Genomic DNA, 20057 nt, shown 5'->3' with positions numbered 1-20057 from the left:
AATGGTTTTCTATCATGATGCATTTAAGATGTAATAGGAATAAATGATATTTGCTATCATACATAGCCCATTAATGTTCCTTTGCCTTATGTTACAGATTTTAGGAAGTAACCCAATGTTTGCCAATAATCCACAACTTCGTGAACAGTTTCAAAGGAATTTACCACAGATGATGCAACAAGTAAATGTCTTCTTATTGAAATGAACCTTGTATTTATTTTATACACTCTATAAAGAAGCAACCATGGATCTAGAGAATTCAATTTTTAGCTCACCTGTCGCAAATTAACATGGTGAGCTATTTTGATCGCTTTTTGTCGGCATCCGTCTGTAAACTTTTACTTTAAACGACATCTCCTCATAAACTGCTAAGCCAATTTCATCCAAACTTCACAGGAATGTCCCTTTGGTAGTCAACTTTAAAAATTGTGCAAAGAATTTAATTCCATGCCATGGCAACCGAAAGAAAAAACTTAAAAACTCTTATAGAAAACCAAAAGAGCTAGAGCTTAAATATTTGGCATGAAACATCGTCTAGTCAGTTTCTACCAAGTTGTTCAAATAAATGCTCTGAGGTCAAAATTGGCTCTGCCCTTGGGGTCATTGATTTTCCTTAGTTGTTTATAGTAAAAACTTCAAAAATCTGCCTTTAGAAAACCCAAATAGCTAGAGCTTAGATATTAAGCATGAAACATCTTCCAGTGGGTGCCTACCAAGTTTGTTCATATAAAAGCCCTGGGGTAAAAAGGCGTCATTGTTTTTCCCGTTATGTATATTGAAAAAACTTGAAAAACTTCTTTTAAAAAACCCAAAGAGCTAGAGCTAAGATATATAGCATGAAACATCTACGAATGGGTGTCTATCAAGTTTGTTCAAATAAAAGCCCTTGGGGTTAAATTGGCCCCGCCCTGGGGGCCTATATACAGGTGAGCAATTTCAGGTCTTGTTGTTCCTTTATTGTTGGTTTTTGCTAATGTGTAATGGCAGACAGTTTTGCTTTAATCACTATTTATAACACTATAAGTATTTCATCTAAATCAGCAAATTTTATTGATGATACATGTAGTACGCTTTTATGAAAGTGTATTTTTACTTTAACAGATGCAGGACCCAACAGTTCAGTCAATGTTAACTAACCCTCGAGCACTACAGGCAATGCAACAAGTCATGTCCGGAATGCAAACATTAAATTCAGAAGCTCCTGGTCTCTTTCCAGGGTAAGTTAAATGTTATGACAGAATTGGAAATCATACAACATGTCTGTCTCTGGTTTTCTCATTAGCTTGACTATACAAAGTATATGGAGAGCTGTCTTACTCGCCCCGGTGTCCACATCCAGATTTCAGATTAAAGTTTTGGTGGAGTAAAATATTTTTCACTATTTTCATTTCATGAGCTATCAACTTCAAACTTCAAATATATGTTCCTTATTATGAACCACATCTTATGTGACAAGGTTCATAACTCTAGTACCAATATGTTCAGATTTATGTCCCCTTGAACTTAGAATTTTTCTTTTTTTTCCTTTAACTTCTTTGTTTCTTAAGGGATCAACTTCATACTTCAAATATATGTTCTTTATCATCAACAACATCTTATGTGACAAGGTTAATAACTCTAATGCTAATATTTTCAGATTTATCTCCCCTTGAACTTAGAATTTTCCTTAAAAATATTATTTTTTACTGTTACTTTTTTATTTCTTAAGGGATCAACTTCATACTTCAAATATATATGTTCCTTATAATTACTGTAAAATCATTATTATTCGTGGGGCACGAATTTTTGTGGTTTTCGTGGGTAGGTCAATCCACGAATTTAAGATCCGACGAAATTTTATCCCAACAAATACTTATTACCCTGTCTCTGTTCTATATATTACAAACATGCATCGGCTCTTTTCCAAGCGATTTTCGTGAAATGGATGTATATACAGTACATGCAGTACAGATAATCAGGTTAGTGACAGATTAAATCCGTTTGCAATATTTAAGAAACTAGAAAGAAAACTCAATTATATGTCCTCAATTTACTGTCACAAATGTTGGTTGCATATACAAACTTGATCTTTGTTGATTGTGTAAACAAGAATACTTGACATAATCGAGTAAATATGAGAACCCAGGCAATCCAATAATTAGCGCTTATAAAAAATGTCAGTTTGCTCTTATTAATTAAAAAAAAGTACTTGATATTAATACACACAAATTTAAAAAATACAATCGCTAAAACAGATGAATTGTACATTCTTTTGGCGTTTTTAAATGATCCAGTTTAAATGAATTTTAATCTGTATTTGTGCGAATGCTATTCCGTAAACATCAAAGACGCCACCAACTTTTTCTAGATCCACACATACTCGTGTTATTAATTCAGATGAATCTATATGCATGTAAATTTACACAGTTGCTGTGACGTTGCTTGTAGTTACTGTCAAATATGGTTAGACCAATTCAGGGTGTAAAATTTTTAAACTCGCCAAATGTCGTATAAATTATGTGATGTTTACACGGCGAATCACAGGGGCAGTGTGTCTAATGGAGGTGCATATCATGTCACATAAATATGTTAATTGCAGCCAATTATTGGCAGTAATGGTTTAAGATTACTTTGCATTAGGTTACTAAATGTTTTTACAAGAAAATGAAAATCCACGAATTTAAGAACCCACGAAAATGCCCGTTTTGATAAAACCACGAAATTTCATGCCCACTAATATAAGTGAATTCACAGTAACCACAATTTATGTGACAAGTTTCGTAACTCTAGTACCAATATTTTCAGATTTTAATCCCCTTGAACTTAGAATTTTCCTTAAAAATATTATTTTTTGTGCCCCCACTTTGGGGGGGGGGGATTTAGATTTACCCTTGTCCGTCCGTCCTTCAGTCCGTCCATTCTCTTTTGTGTCGCACATAGCTCAAAAAGTATTTGACCTAGGGTCAAGAAACTTTATAGAAATGTTGATCAGCATGTCTAGTTGTACACCTGGGTATTTTCGTGTGGATATATTTAGTAATTTTAGAGTTATTGCCCTTCACTTAGTAAAAATTTACAATTTTCAACTTGTGTCGCACATAGCTCAAAAAGTATTTGACCTAGTGTCATGAAACTTTATAGAAATGTTGATCAGCATGTGTAGTTGTGCACTTGGGTATTTTCCTGTGAATATATATTCAGTATTTTATGAGTTATTGCCCTTGACTTAGTAAATATTTGCAATTTTCAACATGTGTCACATGTGGCTCAAAAGTATTTGACCTAGAGGCATGAAACTTTACAGGAATGTTGATCAGCATGTGTAATACTTCAAATATATGTTTCTTATCATTAACTACAATTTATGTGACAATGTTCATAACTCTAGCACCAATATTGCAAGAATTATCTCCCCATGAACTTAGATTGTTTGCTTGAAAAATATTATTTTTTACTTTAATTTCCTTAGTTTTAAAGGTAGCTACCTCAAACTTCAAATACATATTCCCACAGGGGAGAACCACACCGTTCGTTACCCAAACAAACAAGATGGGGGATGCAGTCGAAAAGTAGGTTTTTCCCTTTTTTCTCAAAAATTTGTGATGTTCTTGTGTAAAGGTACATATAATAACCTTCTCCACAGTTTTCCTAGCACACAGGATTTTATTTCATGATGTTTTGTCCAGTACTTCATCTGAAATGTGCATCACTAGATTCAAAGCGAGAGAATTTTCCACCGGTTTGATCGTGGTAACGTACAGCTTCTTCTATAAAATTTACTGTTTCGTTTACATATATGTATATTAACTGAAACCATTAGCTTTAAAAAGTTGTAATTTGTTGTCATCTAAGCATTCTAGCTAGAATAAGTGCTGTAAATATTAATATCAGGGCATTTTCTGGAAATGATAACGTATGGCGCACAAAGTATCAGTGATAACGTACGGCACATTTTTTCTGCTTAATGGATTTTCTTTTTAATCCAAAAAAGTTATGTTTTCAAGACATAAGAGGATGTGTAGAACCAAATAAAGAAATTGAATATTATTTAGTGTTTGCATAATAATATCTGTCATGTATTTATGTATCGGATAGAAACATCCCTTCCGAGGGCGCTTTCACATTGGGCTGTAACAAGGCTTGCTTGTGCAGGTGCCCGATGGATATTTAAATCTTATATGTCATCACAAGTGATATGTTTTCTTGCGTATCATAATCGAATATATTCCACCTTTGGTGGTTTGAACATTATTTTAGATAAAGTGTCGTCAAAAGTTAAACTTGATCCCAAATTTCAAATATCTATATAATATAAGTGTCCAGCTAGTATTCATCAGTAGCTGTTCTACAGAAATTAGAAACAATCTCTGGTCGCTATCGTTCCCGTCGAAGTTTCTAATTTCTGTAGAACAGTACAGATGAACACTGACATATACTTCGTAAATACTATTTTCATAGCAGCATAGTAATTTTTACAACCGTTCTTTCACAAAGTTAATGAGGTCATCTGAGCGCATGAGCAGTATGGCATTTCAGGTTTCAGATGGGTTTTCCGGCATGGATAAATACATCTAAATCCAAATCCGATTTGAAACTATGTTTCATGGTCTGTAAAATGTTTACCACTAGAAATTAATAAGCAAATTTCAATGTCACTGTTTTATTGCTGATGCCTACAATACTTTCTTTAAAAGAAATTGATTGTTTTTGTTGGGGCGTTTGATGAAAAATCGCCAGAATATGATAGGCAAATTCATGAATTGCATGTAATTGTTTTGATCAATTATGATGTTCTTTTCATTATAATAAACAACCTTTATGGCAATGTTGTGCAAATATATCTGGCGTCATGGTGGCGCAATGTCACGTTAAATGATAGCGTTTCTATATTAACCGCCCGTCAAATAAACAGGAAATTTCTTATTCACTTAATTTATTGAACTTTTTCACATAACATTATTTTCTAACTAATTCAATAATAAAGAACCTACACTCATTTATTATTCTCTGTTTCAATGAGCGACCAGATTGAATAACACAGGCCCATCTCATCTGGATGTAAGCTAGTAGCAATCAATTTTCGTTTTGTTTATGTTTGACGTGGTTCAAATATTAAGATTTCCTTATCAGAAATTTGTCAGAAATGATTTTAGACTTTTTCTTTAGAAAAGAAAATATATATAGATGTCTGTATCTTTTTAATATTTCTGATCTGCTGAATGCGCTTCTTCTTTCTGATAAGAGGATAAGACCATCATTGTGAAAATTAATGTGAAGACAACAATACACAATGTTTCCTGAAAGTGGAGGCTTTTCTTTCCATTCTGCATTTTATACAACTATGCATGTGTGTTTAAATTGGTAGATAAAGGTTAGTATATTAACAACGATAATCTATTATGCCCTCAGCTAGAAAGATATTTATACTCGATGGTGCAGCATTGTTCAATTATTTATTTCTGAACAGACAAACATTTTTGCAGATATCAATCATTTCCAACATACAAATAATTCAGTAAAGCTGACTGGACAAATGGAAAACCACCAAGCAGAAAAATGTGCCGTATGTTGTCATTGATCTTTTGTGCGCCGTACGTTATCATTTCCGGGATATGCCCCGATATTCATATTTACAGCCCTAATTCAAGCCAGCATTGGCATGGATGTTTAGATGACAACATACTACAAATTTTAAAGTCAGCGTTTTCAGTCAATACGTATATATGTAAAAGAAACACTGAATTTGAGAGAAGAAGCCGTACGTTATCACGATTAAACCGTAGGAAAATTCTCTCGCTTCGATTCTTGTGACGCACATTTCAGATGAAGCACAGGACAAAACGTCATGAAATAAAATCCTGTGTGTCCGTAAAATAGTGGAGAAGGTTATTTCTTTACACAAGAAAATTACGAATTTCAGAGAAGAAAAGGAAAAACTTACTTTTCGGCTGCATCCATCTTGTTTGTTTGGGTAACGAACGGCGTGATTCTCCCCCTTGATTCCTTATCATCAACCACATCTTATGTGATAGGTTTATAACTCTTGAAGCAATATTTTTATACCCCCGCACAACAAAGTTGTAAGGGGGGTATACTGAAATCAGCTTGTCCGTCTGTCCGGCCGTCCGTCGGTTTTTTCCTGTCCGACCAATAACTTAAGATTCCTTTGACCCACAGTCTTCATATTTAGCATGGAGATTAGTCATGATTAGTAGATGACCCCTATTGATTTTGAGGTCACCAGGTCAAAGGTCAAGGTCACAGGGACCTTGACTTCAAAAAGCTTGTCCGCCCAATAACTTAAGATTCCTTTGACCTACAGTCTTCATATTTGGCATGAAGGTTGGCCATGATTAGTAGATGACCCCTATTGATTTTGAGGTCACCAGGTCAAAGATCAAGGTCACAGGGGCCTTGACTTCAAAAAACTTGTCCGCCCAATAACTTAAGATGCCTTTGACCTACAGTCTTCATATTTGGCATGGAGGTTAGTCATGATTAGTAGATGACCCCTATTGATTTTGAGGTCACCAGGTCAAAGGTCAAGGTCACAGGGGCTTTGACTTTAAAAAGCTTGTCCACCCAATAACTTAAGATTCCTTTGACCCACAGTCTTCATATTAAGATTCCTTTGACCCACAGTCTTCATATTTGGTATGGAGGTTAGTCATGATTAGTAGATGACCCCTATTGACTTTGAGGTCACCAGGTCAAAGGTCACGGGGGTTTTGACTTCAAAAAGCTTGTCCGCCTAATAACTTAAGATGCCTTTGACCTACAGTCTTCATATTTGGCATGGAGGTTAGTCATGATTAGTAGATGACCCCTATTGATTTTGAGGTCAAAGGTCAAGGTCACAGGGACCTTGACTTCAAAAAGCTTGTCCGCCCAATAACTTAAGATGCCTTTGACCTACAGTCTTCATATTTGGCATGGAGGTTAGTCATGATTAGTAGATGACCCCTATTGACTTTGAGGTCACCAGGTCAAAGGTCAAGGTCACAGGGGCCTTGATTATAAAAAGCTTGTCTGCCCATTAACTTAAGATTCCTTTGACCCACAGTCTTCATATTTGGCATGGAGGTTAGTCATGATTAGTAGATGACCCCTTTTGATTTTGAGGCCACTGGATCAAAGGTCAAGGTCACAGGGACTTTGACTTCAAAAAGTTTATCTGCCCAATAACTTAAGATTACTTTGACCCACAGTCTTCATATTTGGCATGGAGGTTTGTCATGATTAATAGGTGACCCCTATTGATTTTTAGGTCACTGGGTCAAAGGTCAAGGTCACCGGAGCCTTGACTAAAAAAGTTTGTCCACCTATTAACTTAAGAAACCTTTGACCCACAGTCTTAGTACAGTCAGGGCTCAATATATCGGAATCCATTATACTGACAAATTCAAATAACGACAGTGAATTGGTGGGAACCAAATTTTTTCAACGTTATTATAATCCTTTATAACGGAAAATTCGTATTCTGACTCCGACACAATAAAATTGAAAACCAAACATTTTATTTTCTATACAATCAGTACCCGTTAAACTGACACTTGGTCAGTCAAACTTGCGTATAAAACAAAAGTCGCAAGGTGTTAAAACAGGTATTGTAGCTTGGTCAGTTGATTGTTACACCTTATTACAATAACAACATGTTGTTGTCAGCTGAATTTTGTTACACTTGCCAACTTATGACAACAAACAGTGTGCAATCAATTTTTAAAGGTTTAACTTTTAAAAGTCCTATCATTGTATGTGCTTTTTATTTTATAAAGTTTTATCATTTTCATAAAAATCTATTTAAGTTGTTATTATTTTAATGAAGAAGTTGTATTATGTGTATGATATGTAATGTGTGTAATGAAGTGAACACATAAACACAAAAATCTTTTTCATTAGATGTTTATAATAGATCTAAATACATAATTTTCAGATACCAGTGAATGAGCATATCATTACATGATGAATGATGAAATTCACTATACTGACAAATTCGATATACTGACATATCCAACAGTGTCGTTGTAATGAGTCCTGACTGTATTTGGCATAGATGTTGATCATGACCATAAAGTGACCCCTATTGATTTTGAGGTCACTGGGTCAAAGGTCAAGGTCACAGGGACCTTGACAAAAAAAAGCTTTTCCCCTCAATTGCTTAAGAATGCCTGTCTGCAGTGTATTGTTTTTGACATTTTCACATTTGAAGCATGTAGAATACATAACTTAGCAATGCACTGGCTTAGTAACCTCAGATTTGACAGGGAGGTTGTCCTTGAGCTTTAAATGGCCACTGTTGATTCTGACAAAGTGGTATGCGGGGGTATTCACGCCATGATAGTGGCAGTTCTAGTTAGATTTATCTCCCTTTGAACTTAGAATTTTCTTTACTTCTTTACTTTTTAAGGTATCTTCTTCAAACTTCAAATATATATTTCTTATCATTACACACATGTCACAGGAATGTTCCTTTGGTGGTCACCTTTGAAAATTATTCAAAGAATTTAATTCCATGCAGAACTCTGGTTGCCATGGTAACCAAAAGAAAAAACTTTAAATATCTTCTTCTAAAAAACCCAAAGAGCTAGAGCTTAGATATTTGGCATGAAACATCTTCTAGTGAGTGTCTACCAAGTTTGTTCAAATAAAAGCCCTGGGGTCAAAATTGGCCCCGCCCCAGGGGGTCATTGATTTTCCCTATATGCATATAGTAAAAACTTAAAAAATCTTCTTTTAAAGAACCCAAAGAGCTAGAGCTAAGAAATTTAGCATGAAACATCTTCTAATGGGTGTCTACCAAGTTTGTTCAAATAAAAGCCCTGGGGTCAAAATTGGCCCCGCCCCAGGGGGTCATTGATTTTCCCTATATGCATATAGTAAAAACTTAAAAAATCTTCTTTTAAAGAACCCAAAGAGCTAGAGCTAAGAAATTTAGCATGAAACATGTTCTAATGGGTGTCTACCAAGTTTGTTCAAATAAAAGCCCTGGGGTCAAAATTGGCCCCGCCCCGGGGGTCATTGATTTTCCTTATATGTGTATAGCAAAAACTTAAAAAATCTTCTTTGAAAAAAACCAAATAGCTAGAGTTTAGATACTAAGCATGAAACATCTTCTAGTGAGTGTCTACCAAGTTTGTTCAAATAAAAGCCCTGGGGTCAAAATTGGCCCTGCCCCAGGGGGTCATTGATTTCCTTATATGTGTATAACTAAAACTTAAAAAATCTTCTTTGAAAAAACTCAAATAGCTAGAGTTTAGATATTAAGCACGAAGCATCTTCTAGTGAGTGTCTACAAAGTTTGTTCAAATATAGCCCTGGGGTCAAAATTGGCCCCGCCTCAGGGGACATTGATTTTCCTTATATGTGTATAGCAAAAACTTAAAAATTTTACTTTGAAAAAACCCAAATAGCTAGAGTACAGATATTAAGCATGAAACATCTTCTAGTAAGTGTCTACAAAGTTTGTTCAAATAAAAGCCCTGGGGTCAAAATTGGCCCCACCCCGGGGGTCATTGATTTTCCTTATATGTGTATAGCAAAAACTTAAAAATCTTCTTGAAAAATCCGAATAGCTAGAGTTCAGATATTAAGCATGAAACATTTTCTAGTAAGTGTCTACAAAGATTGTTCAAGTAAAAGCCCTTGGGTCCAAACTGGCCCTGTTCCAGGTGTGTCATTTTTTTTAACTATATGTGTAAAGAAAAAACTTGACCAGCTATACCTTAGATGTTTAGCATGAAACATCTTCTAATGGGTGTCTACCAAGTTTGTTCAAATGAAAGCCCTTGGGTTTAAACTGGCCCCGCAACAGGGGCCTATATACATGGTGACATGGTGAGCTCTTGTGATTGCTTTTTCACAGGAATGTTCCTTTGGTAGTCAACTTTTAAAAGTGTTCAAAGAATTTAATTCCAAGCAGATCTCTGGTTTCCATGGCAACCGAAAGAAAAAAAACTTAAAATATCTTCTTTTAGAAAACCGAAAGAGCTAGAGCTTAAATACTTGGCATGAAACATCATCTAGTCAGTGTCTACCAAGATAGTTCAAATAAATGCCCTGGGATCAAAATTGGCCCCGCCCCCTAGGGTCATTGATTTTCCTTATTTCTATATAGTAAAAACTTAAAACTCTTTTTTAAAAAACCCAAATAGCTAGAGCTAAGATATTAAGCATTAAATATCCTCTAGTGGGTGTCTACCAAGTTTGTTCAAATTAAAGCTCTCGGGGTAAAAATTGGCCTCAAGGGTTCATTGATTTTCCTTATTTGTATATAGTAAAAACTTAAAAAATCCTCTTTTAAAAAACCAAAATAGCTAGAGCTTAGATATTAAGCATGAAACATTTTCTAGTGGGTGTCTACCAAGTTTGTTCAAATAAAAGCCCAGGGGTAAAATTGGCCCCGCCCCAGGGGGTCATTGTTTTTCCCTATATGTGTAAATAGTAAAAATTTTCAAGAGCTAGAGCTAAGATATTTATCATGAAACATCTTCTAATGAGTGTCTATCAAGTTTGTTCAAATAAGGGCCTTTGGGTTAAAATTGGCCCCGCCCATGGGTTCATTGATTTTCCTTATATGTGTATAGTAAAAAATCTTCTTATAAAAAACCCAAAGAGCTAGAGTTTAGATACTAAGCATGAAATATCTTCTTGTGAGTGTCTACCAAGTTTGTTCAAATAAAAGCCCTTTGGTCAAAATTGGCCCCTCCCAGTTTGGTCATTGTTTTTCCCTATATGTATATAGTAAAAACTTTAAAAAATCTTCAAAAACCCCAAAGAGCTTGAGCTTATATATTTATCATGAAACATCTTCTATTGGGTGTCTATCAAGTTTGTTCAAATAAAAGCCGCTAGTTATACCCCCACCACAAAATGTGGGGGTGCTATAATGGATTCGCTTTGTCACGTCAGTCGGTCCGTCCGTTCGTTCGTCGGTCCGTCCGTCTCCATTTTCGTGTCCGCTCTTTAAATCCTATACCAATTGAAGGATTTTCTTCAAACTTGGCTCAAATGTTCACCTCAACAAGGGGATGTGCAGAACCCATGTTGCCCATGTGTCAGCTTAACCTCAAGGTCACAATTGAAGGTCAAATATCAAACAATCAAATATTAGACTGTATGTCGTGTCTGCTCTGTAAGTCCTACATTAATTGATGGATTTTCTTCAAACTTGGCTCAAATGTTCACCTCAACAAGGGGATGTGCAGAACCCATGTTGCCCATGTGTCAGCTCAAGCTCAAGGTCACAATTGAAGGTCAAATATTTTTTTACTGTGTGTTGTCCTTTGATGTAGTCATGAAATTTAGGCTGTGTGAAATATGACCTTCACCACCAAATTCACTAGACTCGAGTGCATTGATATATTCCTACTCTGATCTTTTATTGAGTTAACAACAGATTTAACCACTAATCTGATAATAAGAATTAGATAGGTCAGGGATCTATGCATTATGACAATCTTCAAAATTGTATAGAAACAAAAAAATCTGTTCCTTCACTACTATTTAGTGTTGTATTAATGCGGTGGCATAGCATTTTACTCAAATGCAATCTTGTTATGAAACTTGAAATATGGGTAGATGGCAGTCTGGAGATTATGCAAGTCTTTTTCTTTTCTTCCTATGTTGAAAATTCTGGTTGCTATGGCAACAAATAGACTGAAAATATGGCAAATTTTACACATAAACTGCAAAAAGTAATAGAAAATTTTTTATGAAAATTGTAACATGGGTAGATGGCAGTCTGGAGATTATGCACGTCTTTTTCTTTTCTTCCTATGTTGAAAATTCTGGTTGCTATGGCAACACATAGACTGAAAATATGGCAAATTTTACACATAAACTGAATCCAGTTATAAGTCAAAAAGTACTGGAAATATTTTCATGAAACTTTACATATGGGTAGATGGTAGTCTGGAGATTATGCATGTCTTATCTTTTCTTCCTATTTTGAAAAAATATTGGTTGCCTTGGCAACAAATAGGCTTAAAACATGGCAAATATAACAATATTTGTGATTAGTCAAAAAGAGCTGAAATTTTTTATGAAATTGCATCTTTAATTCAAGTAATTTTGGTAACTGGGATGTTTCAAATATTAACTTTAGAGTGTCCTTCAGTCCGTCTGTCTGTCTGTTCATAAAAACTGTTTCCTGTGATCACTTTTAAAGAACTTTTCCAACAAATTTACTAAATATGGAGAAAAATTGAAACATTAGTGAATGGCCAATGGCCCTTCAGAATGTTGATGGGGTTCTAACTGGTAGGGGACTTATGGATTGCTTGCATGTTAGCTCGACTTTTTTTCTTTTTTTTTGAAAAAAAAAGTAGAGGTATTGTTATGGTCAGGTCGGCGTTGCCGTTGCCGTCCGCAAACTTGTACCTGGATCATAACTTTTTTATTTCTTGGTGTATTGTCTTCATACTTGGCCACAACAACCCTTGGGACAAGACCTTTCAGTAGACCACACTAACCTTGACCTTCATCCATAAATGACTTTGACCTTCAAGGTTAAAAGTCCAAATTTTGCTTGTTCATGCTGTTAATGGCTGTAACTTTGTTATTTTTGAATGGATTGTCTTCAAACTTGAACATAATAATCTTCAAGGATATCCCTTAAAAATAACCAGACACACCTTGACCTTCACTCATAAATGACCTTGACTTTGAAGGTCAAATTATTGAAATTTTCATTTTTTTGGCTATAATTGGCTGTAACTTTGTTATTTATGAATGGATTGTCTTCAAACTTGAACATAATAATCTTCAAGGATATCCCTTAAAAATAACCAGACAGACCTTGACCTTCACTCATAAATGACCTTGACTTTGAAGGTCAAATTATTGAAATATTTATTTTTTTGGCTATTATTGGCTGTAACTTTGTTATTTTTGAATGGATTGTCTTGAAACTTGAACATAATAATCTTCAAGGATAACTCTTAAAAATAACCCAACAGACTGTGACCTTCACTCATTAATGGCATTGTCTTTGAAGGTCAAATTATTGAAATTTTCATTGTTTTGGCTGTAACTGACTGTAACTTTGCTATTATTGAAGGGATCAACTTCATATTATAATAGAACATTCTTAAGGACCAGACCTTGTTGTTTTTGCTTGGGCTCTTTAATGACCTTGACCTTGACCTTGAAGGTTAAATTACTGAATTTTCTCAGATTTGTGCATTAAATGACCATAATTATATATTCATTGGTGTGTGTGTGTATATATATATATACATACATATCTATCATCATCATCATCAACAACAACAATGTATATTGCATGTTAATATTTTTAGAATTGCTTGCTTTTATTTATAGAATCGTGTGTTACTATTTATAGAATTGCATGTTACTATTTATAGAATTGCATGTTTCTATTTATAGAATTGCTTGTTTCTATTTATAGAATTGCGTGTTTCTATTTTTAGAAATTGCGTGTTACTATTTATAGAAATTGCTTCTTACTTTTTTTAAGATTTGCGTGTTACTATTTTTAGAATTGCGGGTTTCCATTTTTAGAATTGCGTGTTTCTATTTTTAGAAATTGCGTGTTACTATTTATAGAAATTGCTTCTTACTTTTTTTACTATTTATAGAATTGCGTGTTTCTATTTTTAGAATTGCCTGATACTATTTTTAGAATTGCGTGTTACTATTTATAGAATTGCGTGTTACTATTTATAGAATTGCGTGTTTCTTTTTTTAGAATTGCGTGTTTCTATTTTTAGAAATTGGGTGTTACTATTTATAGAATTGCGTGTTTCTATTTTTAGAATTGCGTGTTTCTATTTATAGAATTGCGTGTTTCTATTTTTAGAATTGCGTGTTTCTATTTATAGAATTGAGTGTTTCTATTTTTAGAATTGTGTGTTACTATTTATAGAATTGCGTGTTTCTATTTTTAGAATTGCATGATACTATTTTTAGAATTGCGTGTTACTATTTATAGAATTGCGTGTTTCTATTTTTAGAATTGCGTGTTTCTATTTTTAGAAATTTGGTGTTACTATTTATAGAAATTCCATGTTACTATTTATAGAATTGCGTGTTACTTTCTTCTTTGATCAAACCCAAATAGCTAGAGCTAAGATATTTTGCATGAAACATGTTCTAATTGGTGTCTACCAAGTTTGTTCAAATAAAAGCCCTGGGGTCAAAACTGGTGGGCCCCGCCCCAGGGGGTCTTTGATTTTCCCTATATGCATATAGTAAAAATTTTAAAAATCTTCTTTTAAAGAACTCAAAGAGCTAGAGCTAAGATATTTAGCAAGAAACATGTTCTAATTGGTGTCTACCAAGTTTGTTCAAATAAAAGCCCTGGGGTCAAAATTTGCCCCGCCCCGGGGGTCATTGATTTTCCTTATATGTATATAGCAAAAACTTAAAAAATCTCCTTTGAAAAAACCAAAATAGCTAGAGTTTAGATATTAAGCATGAAACATCTTCTAGTGAGAGTCTACAAAGTTTGTTCAAATAAAAGCCCTGGAGTCAAAATTGGCCCCGCACCGGTTGTTATTGATATTCCTTATATTTGTATAACAAAAACTTAAAAATCTTCTTTGAAAAAACCCAAATAGCTAGAGTTTAGATATTAAGCATGAAACATCTTCTAGTAAATGTCTTCAAAGTTTGTTCAAATAAAAGCCCTGGGGTCAAAATTGGCCCCGCCCCAGGGGTGTCATTGGTTTTAACTATATGTGTGTTTTAGAATTGCGTGTTACTATTTATAGAATTGCGTATTTCTATTTTTAGAATTGCATGATACTATTTTTAGAATTGTGTGTTGCTATTTATAGAATTGTGTGTTACTATTTTTAGAATTGCGTGTTTCTATTTATAGAATTGCGTGTTTCTATTTATAGAATTGTGTGTTACTATTTTTGGAATTGCATGTTTCTATTTATAGAATTGCGTGTTTCTATTTTTAGAATTGCGTGTTACTTTTTTTAGAATTGCGTGTTACTATTTATAGAATTGAGTGTTACTTTTTTTAGAATTGCGTGTTACTATTTATAGAATTGCGTGTTTCTATTTATAGAAATGCGTGTTACTATTTTTAGAATTGCGTGTTACTATTTATTGAATTGCGTGTTACTATTTATAGAATTGCGTGTTACTATATATAGAATTGCGTGTTACTATATATAGAATTGCGTGTTTACTATTTTTAGAATTACGTGTTTCTATTTATAGAATTGCGTGTACTATTTATAGAATTGCGCGTTGCTATTTATAGAATTGTGCTATTTATAGAATTGCGTGTTACTATTTATAGAATTGCGTGTTTCTATTTATAGAATTGCATGTTACTATTTATAGAATTGTGTGTTACTTTTTATAGAATTGCTTGTTACTATTTATAGAATTGCGTGTTTCTATCTATAGAATTGCGTCTTTCTATTTATTGAATTGCGTGTTTCTATTTATAGAATTGCGTGTTTCTATTCATGTGACAAGTGAACAACTAAATTTATAAAAAGGAAACGTTAAGATATGTTCAAGCCTTTCTATGTTTGCTTTTAGAAAAAGTAAAAAGTCGAGCGTTGCCCCCGCCCGGCGGTGGCTCTTGTTTTTATTTAATTCTTATTTCAATTCTTATTGTTATAATTGTTTCAAACAGAAATATGTAGAAACTAGAAAATAGTTTAAGAACTGACCAGTGCAGATTGCAAAATAGTGTGATACATTTTCAACAACATGTCAACAAATATAAACAAAATAAAGAAAACTAATATGAAATAATTTTGCTGTGTTTCCATAACTTGGGTACCAACATACCCTTGCCTAGGAAAGTCTGCCTTTCCAGAGCTTGTTGCACTGAATCAATATTTTTAGTCCCCTACCGGTTTAACCGGAGGGGACTTTAGGTTTACCCTCCGTCCGTCTGTCCGTCCATCCACAATACTGGATCCCGCAATAACTTAAAAAGTACTGAAAATATTTTTATTTCTTAAGGTATTTACTTCAAACTTTAAATGTTAGTTTCTGGTCATCATCCACATCATTATGTGACAAGGTTTACAACTCTAGCACAAAAATTATCAGAATTACCTCCCTTTTACTTAGAGTTTTCATGAAAAAAAATTTATTTTAATTTTTTTAATAATTACTTATTTATTTCTTAATTTATCTGCTCCAACCTTATATGTATGTTTCTTATTATCACTCAACATATGTGAGAAGGTTCAATACTTAACTTTTCAGAATACTGCCCCCCTTGAACTTTTTTCGAGAAATTGGTATTGTTTACTCCCAACTTCTTCATTCCTTATAGGATTTACTTCAAAGTCCCACATCATAGGTAACAGGGATGTTTCAAAAAATAACTTTAGAGTCTCCTTCTGTCTGTCTGTCTGTTCATAAAAACTGTTTCCTGAGATCACTTAAAGATTTTTTTTCCAACAATTTACTTAAAATAGAGAAAAGTTAAAACATTGGTTATACTTATTCATCCTGAGAAAATGGGACCTTTTGATTATCTGTTGTACATGTATAAACATAATTTCCTTACTTGGCAGGGAAACTAGCACATTTCTATGATATAGACAAACTTAGAACTCAAAAGATTTAAGTTCATTCATGTCATAATCATTCATTCACTTCATGGTATAATTGAATGGCCAATGGCCCATCAGAATGTTGCTGGGGTTCTAACCGGTAGGGGACTTACGGATTGCTTGCAATACTATGATACAGTAAAGTCTCGCTATTGAGACCACTTTTGGGTCCTGATAAAATTGGTCTTATTATCGAGTTGGTCTTAATTTGGAGACCCATGCTAATTTTTACTGGAGTAGGAGTTATCATTAGCGATTGGGATCATTGAAACATAACTGTTTGAATAACATAAACCAATTAACATGAATTTTTTTCAACAAAAAGATGATTTATTGAAATTATCACATTTATGCATCATTTTATACAACTAAAAAAGACATACAGTTTTAACAAGAAAATTTCATTATAATCATTGTTGTTCAGTTGTTGAGTTCTGGTGATCTCTTGCATAATCATATTTGTTGGATGCATTATTCCCCCAGCTATCTAAATGCTCATCCTTTTGTTTCAGGATTATCCGGACCTAAAAGTAAACAAAATACGTTGTTTAGTTTAAATAAAAATAAATCGTAAAGATCTGTAATTGTTTTAATCTCTAATGCCATTTAAGACCTCATGAATCAATTTTATTTTTTGTTCTGAATAAATTATTTTCCGTTTATGATTCCGAATTTTATTTCACCCGACAATTGTTATTAAATTTATAAAAGTTGTAAAAGTTCTGACTCCGAATTGTAAAATATCTATTTTTATTTAACATAGACGAAATAACCTACCTATCCGAAAGTGTGTGTTGTTAACATAACGGTTCGCATCAATTCAAAATAATAAATTGAAAGGAACATCGACACATTTAATCCCATTCCTTTAATTACAGACCGCTAATCTCATTGATAATCTCATCTATAAGACACTTTATATTAATATTTTAAACATCTCTTCCGTGTACCGTAAATCGTTCACACCTTCATGGCGGTTTTCGTTAAGTGTTGTAAAATTGTATATTGGAGATAATGGGTGACATGTTCAATTTAGCGAGCAGGGATAATAAGTGGTTGTTTTATGGGACCCCTTTTGTATTGTTAAGTGAGAATTTGGACCTTTAAAAGCGGTGGTAATATGTAGTAGCGGGTCGGTCGTAATTTCGGGCCTTACGACCATTGAATTATATAGGGAAAAAATCGGGACCGGAAAAAAGCGGTCACATAATGTTGAATTGCCGCAATTTAGGGTCAGTCATAAAACGAGACTTTACTGTAATTGCTTGTTGTACACGTTTTTTAAAAACAAAAACAACTGTCAGTTTGAATTTTTTATTTTAAACAAAAATGCATTATACTTGTTTAACCCTTAACCTTTTCAGAATTTGCATTTACTCCTCACTCTAGAATTTGAGGGGTAAAAAACTCTTTGCCAAAAACATATATCTAGAGCTCTGATTGATGTCTGAGTCAGTCAAGTGCAATAAGAAAACAATAAAGAATACAGAAACTTCAAGAACAACTTCATATTATGTTTTATTTGTTAGGTCTATAGTAATAAATATACTAGCTATTGTAAGTAATGGGAGGAAATTGTGCCAAGAGTAAGTGTAAAACTTAAATTTAAAGAACTTGTATATGACTTAAAAATTTCCCCTTTTTGTCTTAAAATGACGCAAAATTCCCCTTCCTGAGGGTATGGGTACCTGTCCCCAAAAGTTGTCTAGTGCCCTGAAAGTGAACTTTGATATCAGCTGGCCTAGATTTTGACAAAGTGTCTTACTGTGTTGTCCTTTAATGTACAGTCATGGAATTTTGGCCATGTGAAGTATGACCTTCACCACCAAATTCACTAGACTCACCTGCATTGATAGATTCCTACTCTGATCTTTCATTTGAATAACAATAGAATGATTTAACCACTAATCTAATAATAAGAATTAGATAGATCATTGATCTATGCATTATGGCAATCTTCATTTGTATAGAAACAAAAAAAAATCTATTCCTACATTACTATTTAGTGTTGTATTAATGTGGTGGCATAGCATTTTTCACAAATGCAATCTTGTTTCAGTTTTGTTAGAGTTATTGCCCTTGACTTAGTATAAATTTGCAATTTTCAACTTGTTCATGCATTACTCAAAAAATATTTGACCTGTAGGTCTGAAAGTTTACAAGAATGTTGGTCAGCCATGTACTTATGCACCTTTGGGTTAGCTTGTGGATTTATTCAGTATTTGTAAAGTTCTTTCCCTTGACTTAGTAAACGATTTTTAGTTTTCAACTTGTGGCACATGTAGTCTAAAAAATATTTGACTTAATGTCGTAACATTGACAAAACAGTAGAGTGTGGGGGCACCCGTGTCCTATGGACACATTTCTAGTTATGCGATTGTTTTGTCTACAGCTGAGTTATTAACAATGTAAGAATTTGACATAAGGGAAAGAATGAGTCACTTATTTAAAATACAATAGACATTGGTCTAACTTTGTTATATATTGTCCTTTGTATATCTGCAGCATGGGAATGGGTGCTAATTTTAGCTTGCCACCAGGAATGGGTGGTGCAAGCACTACAACCCCAACAACCTCAACCACCACAGCATCTCCAACAAGTCAGAGCTCCACTTCTACCACAACCGGCACCACAACAACACCATCTGTGGGTTCAGATCCAACCACTAATCCACAGACACCTGGTGGTCATGATCCTTTTACAAACATGATGTCACAAATGATGAATATGATGTCACAAGGCACTGCTGTAAGAGTTTTTATAATTGAACTTTCACAGTTTCTTCTTATATCAATACTGAATTAACAAATTGATTTTAAATGAAAGACTTATATGTTTACTCAAAAATAGGACATGTTTGACAACTGGCCTTAACACAATTATACATGAGAATAGTAAAGACTACATGCTAAGACATTTCATATAAATTCACTTAACAATTTGCTTCTAAGCAAGAATACAAAATTCATTTGTAGATCTATATGGAAAATAAGTCTTATCTCGGTTATTAGTGATTAATGTTTTTATGCCCCATGGTATTTGATCAGAAAGACAACAAGTCTAGGTAACAGCTATTGACAGCATGTATACACAGATCTAAGAGCTGTCATTGATTCAGTACAGTGCATAAGATAAGATCTTAACCTGTACTTCATCTTACATATATTAAATAATAAAAGGCTAATTCAAATCCTATGACTCAAAATATCTCCCAGTGGAGGTAAACAGAGATTCTAGGATACACTTCAACATTAAAATGGGACAAATTCACAAGTTTTTGGTTATACAACGGAATTATCGAAAGTAACCTTTGAATAGTTCCATAGCTATTGGGTTTTTCTACAACCCAATATAGTCCTTTAAAGAAAGAAGACACAGGCTTACTGTCGTAGAACTTTATGTACATTAAGTACTACACAGAATATATTAAGTTTTGTAAGTGATGGCATTCTTAGAGATAAAATAAACAAGGTATACATAAATTGATAACCAACCTTTGTACTCAATTATTGAAAAAA

The 20057-nt window shown here is 33.7% G+C and overlaps 1 protein-coding gene across 1 annotated transcript in view; it reads left to right on the top strand.

Moving 5' to 3' along the window:
• Positions 1-20057, top strand: part of LOC132747213 (ubiquilin-1-like) — a 111969-nt gene that overhangs the window by 74474 nt on the left and 17438 nt on the right. Inside the window, exons 11-13 of the mRNA XM_060736543.1 lie at positions 98-181; positions 1102-1217; positions 19044-19287. Of these exons, the coding sequence (XP_060592526.1) occupies positions 98-181; positions 1102-1217; positions 19044-19287 (444 nt within the window). The remainder of the gene's footprint in view (positions 1-97; positions 182-1101; positions 1218-19043; positions 19288-20057) is intronic.

The sequence above is a fragment of the Ruditapes philippinarum genome, unplaced genomic scaffold (assembly GCF_026571515.1).
Source record: "Ruditapes philippinarum isolate M1 unplaced genomic scaffold, ASM2657151v2 ctg1878_1_1_1_1, whole genome shotgun sequence".
NCBI classification, from domain to species: Eukaryota; Metazoa; Mollusca; class Bivalvia; order Venerida; family Veneridae; genus Ruditapes; species Ruditapes philippinarum.
This window is presented reverse-complemented; position numbering and strand designations above follow the sequence as displayed.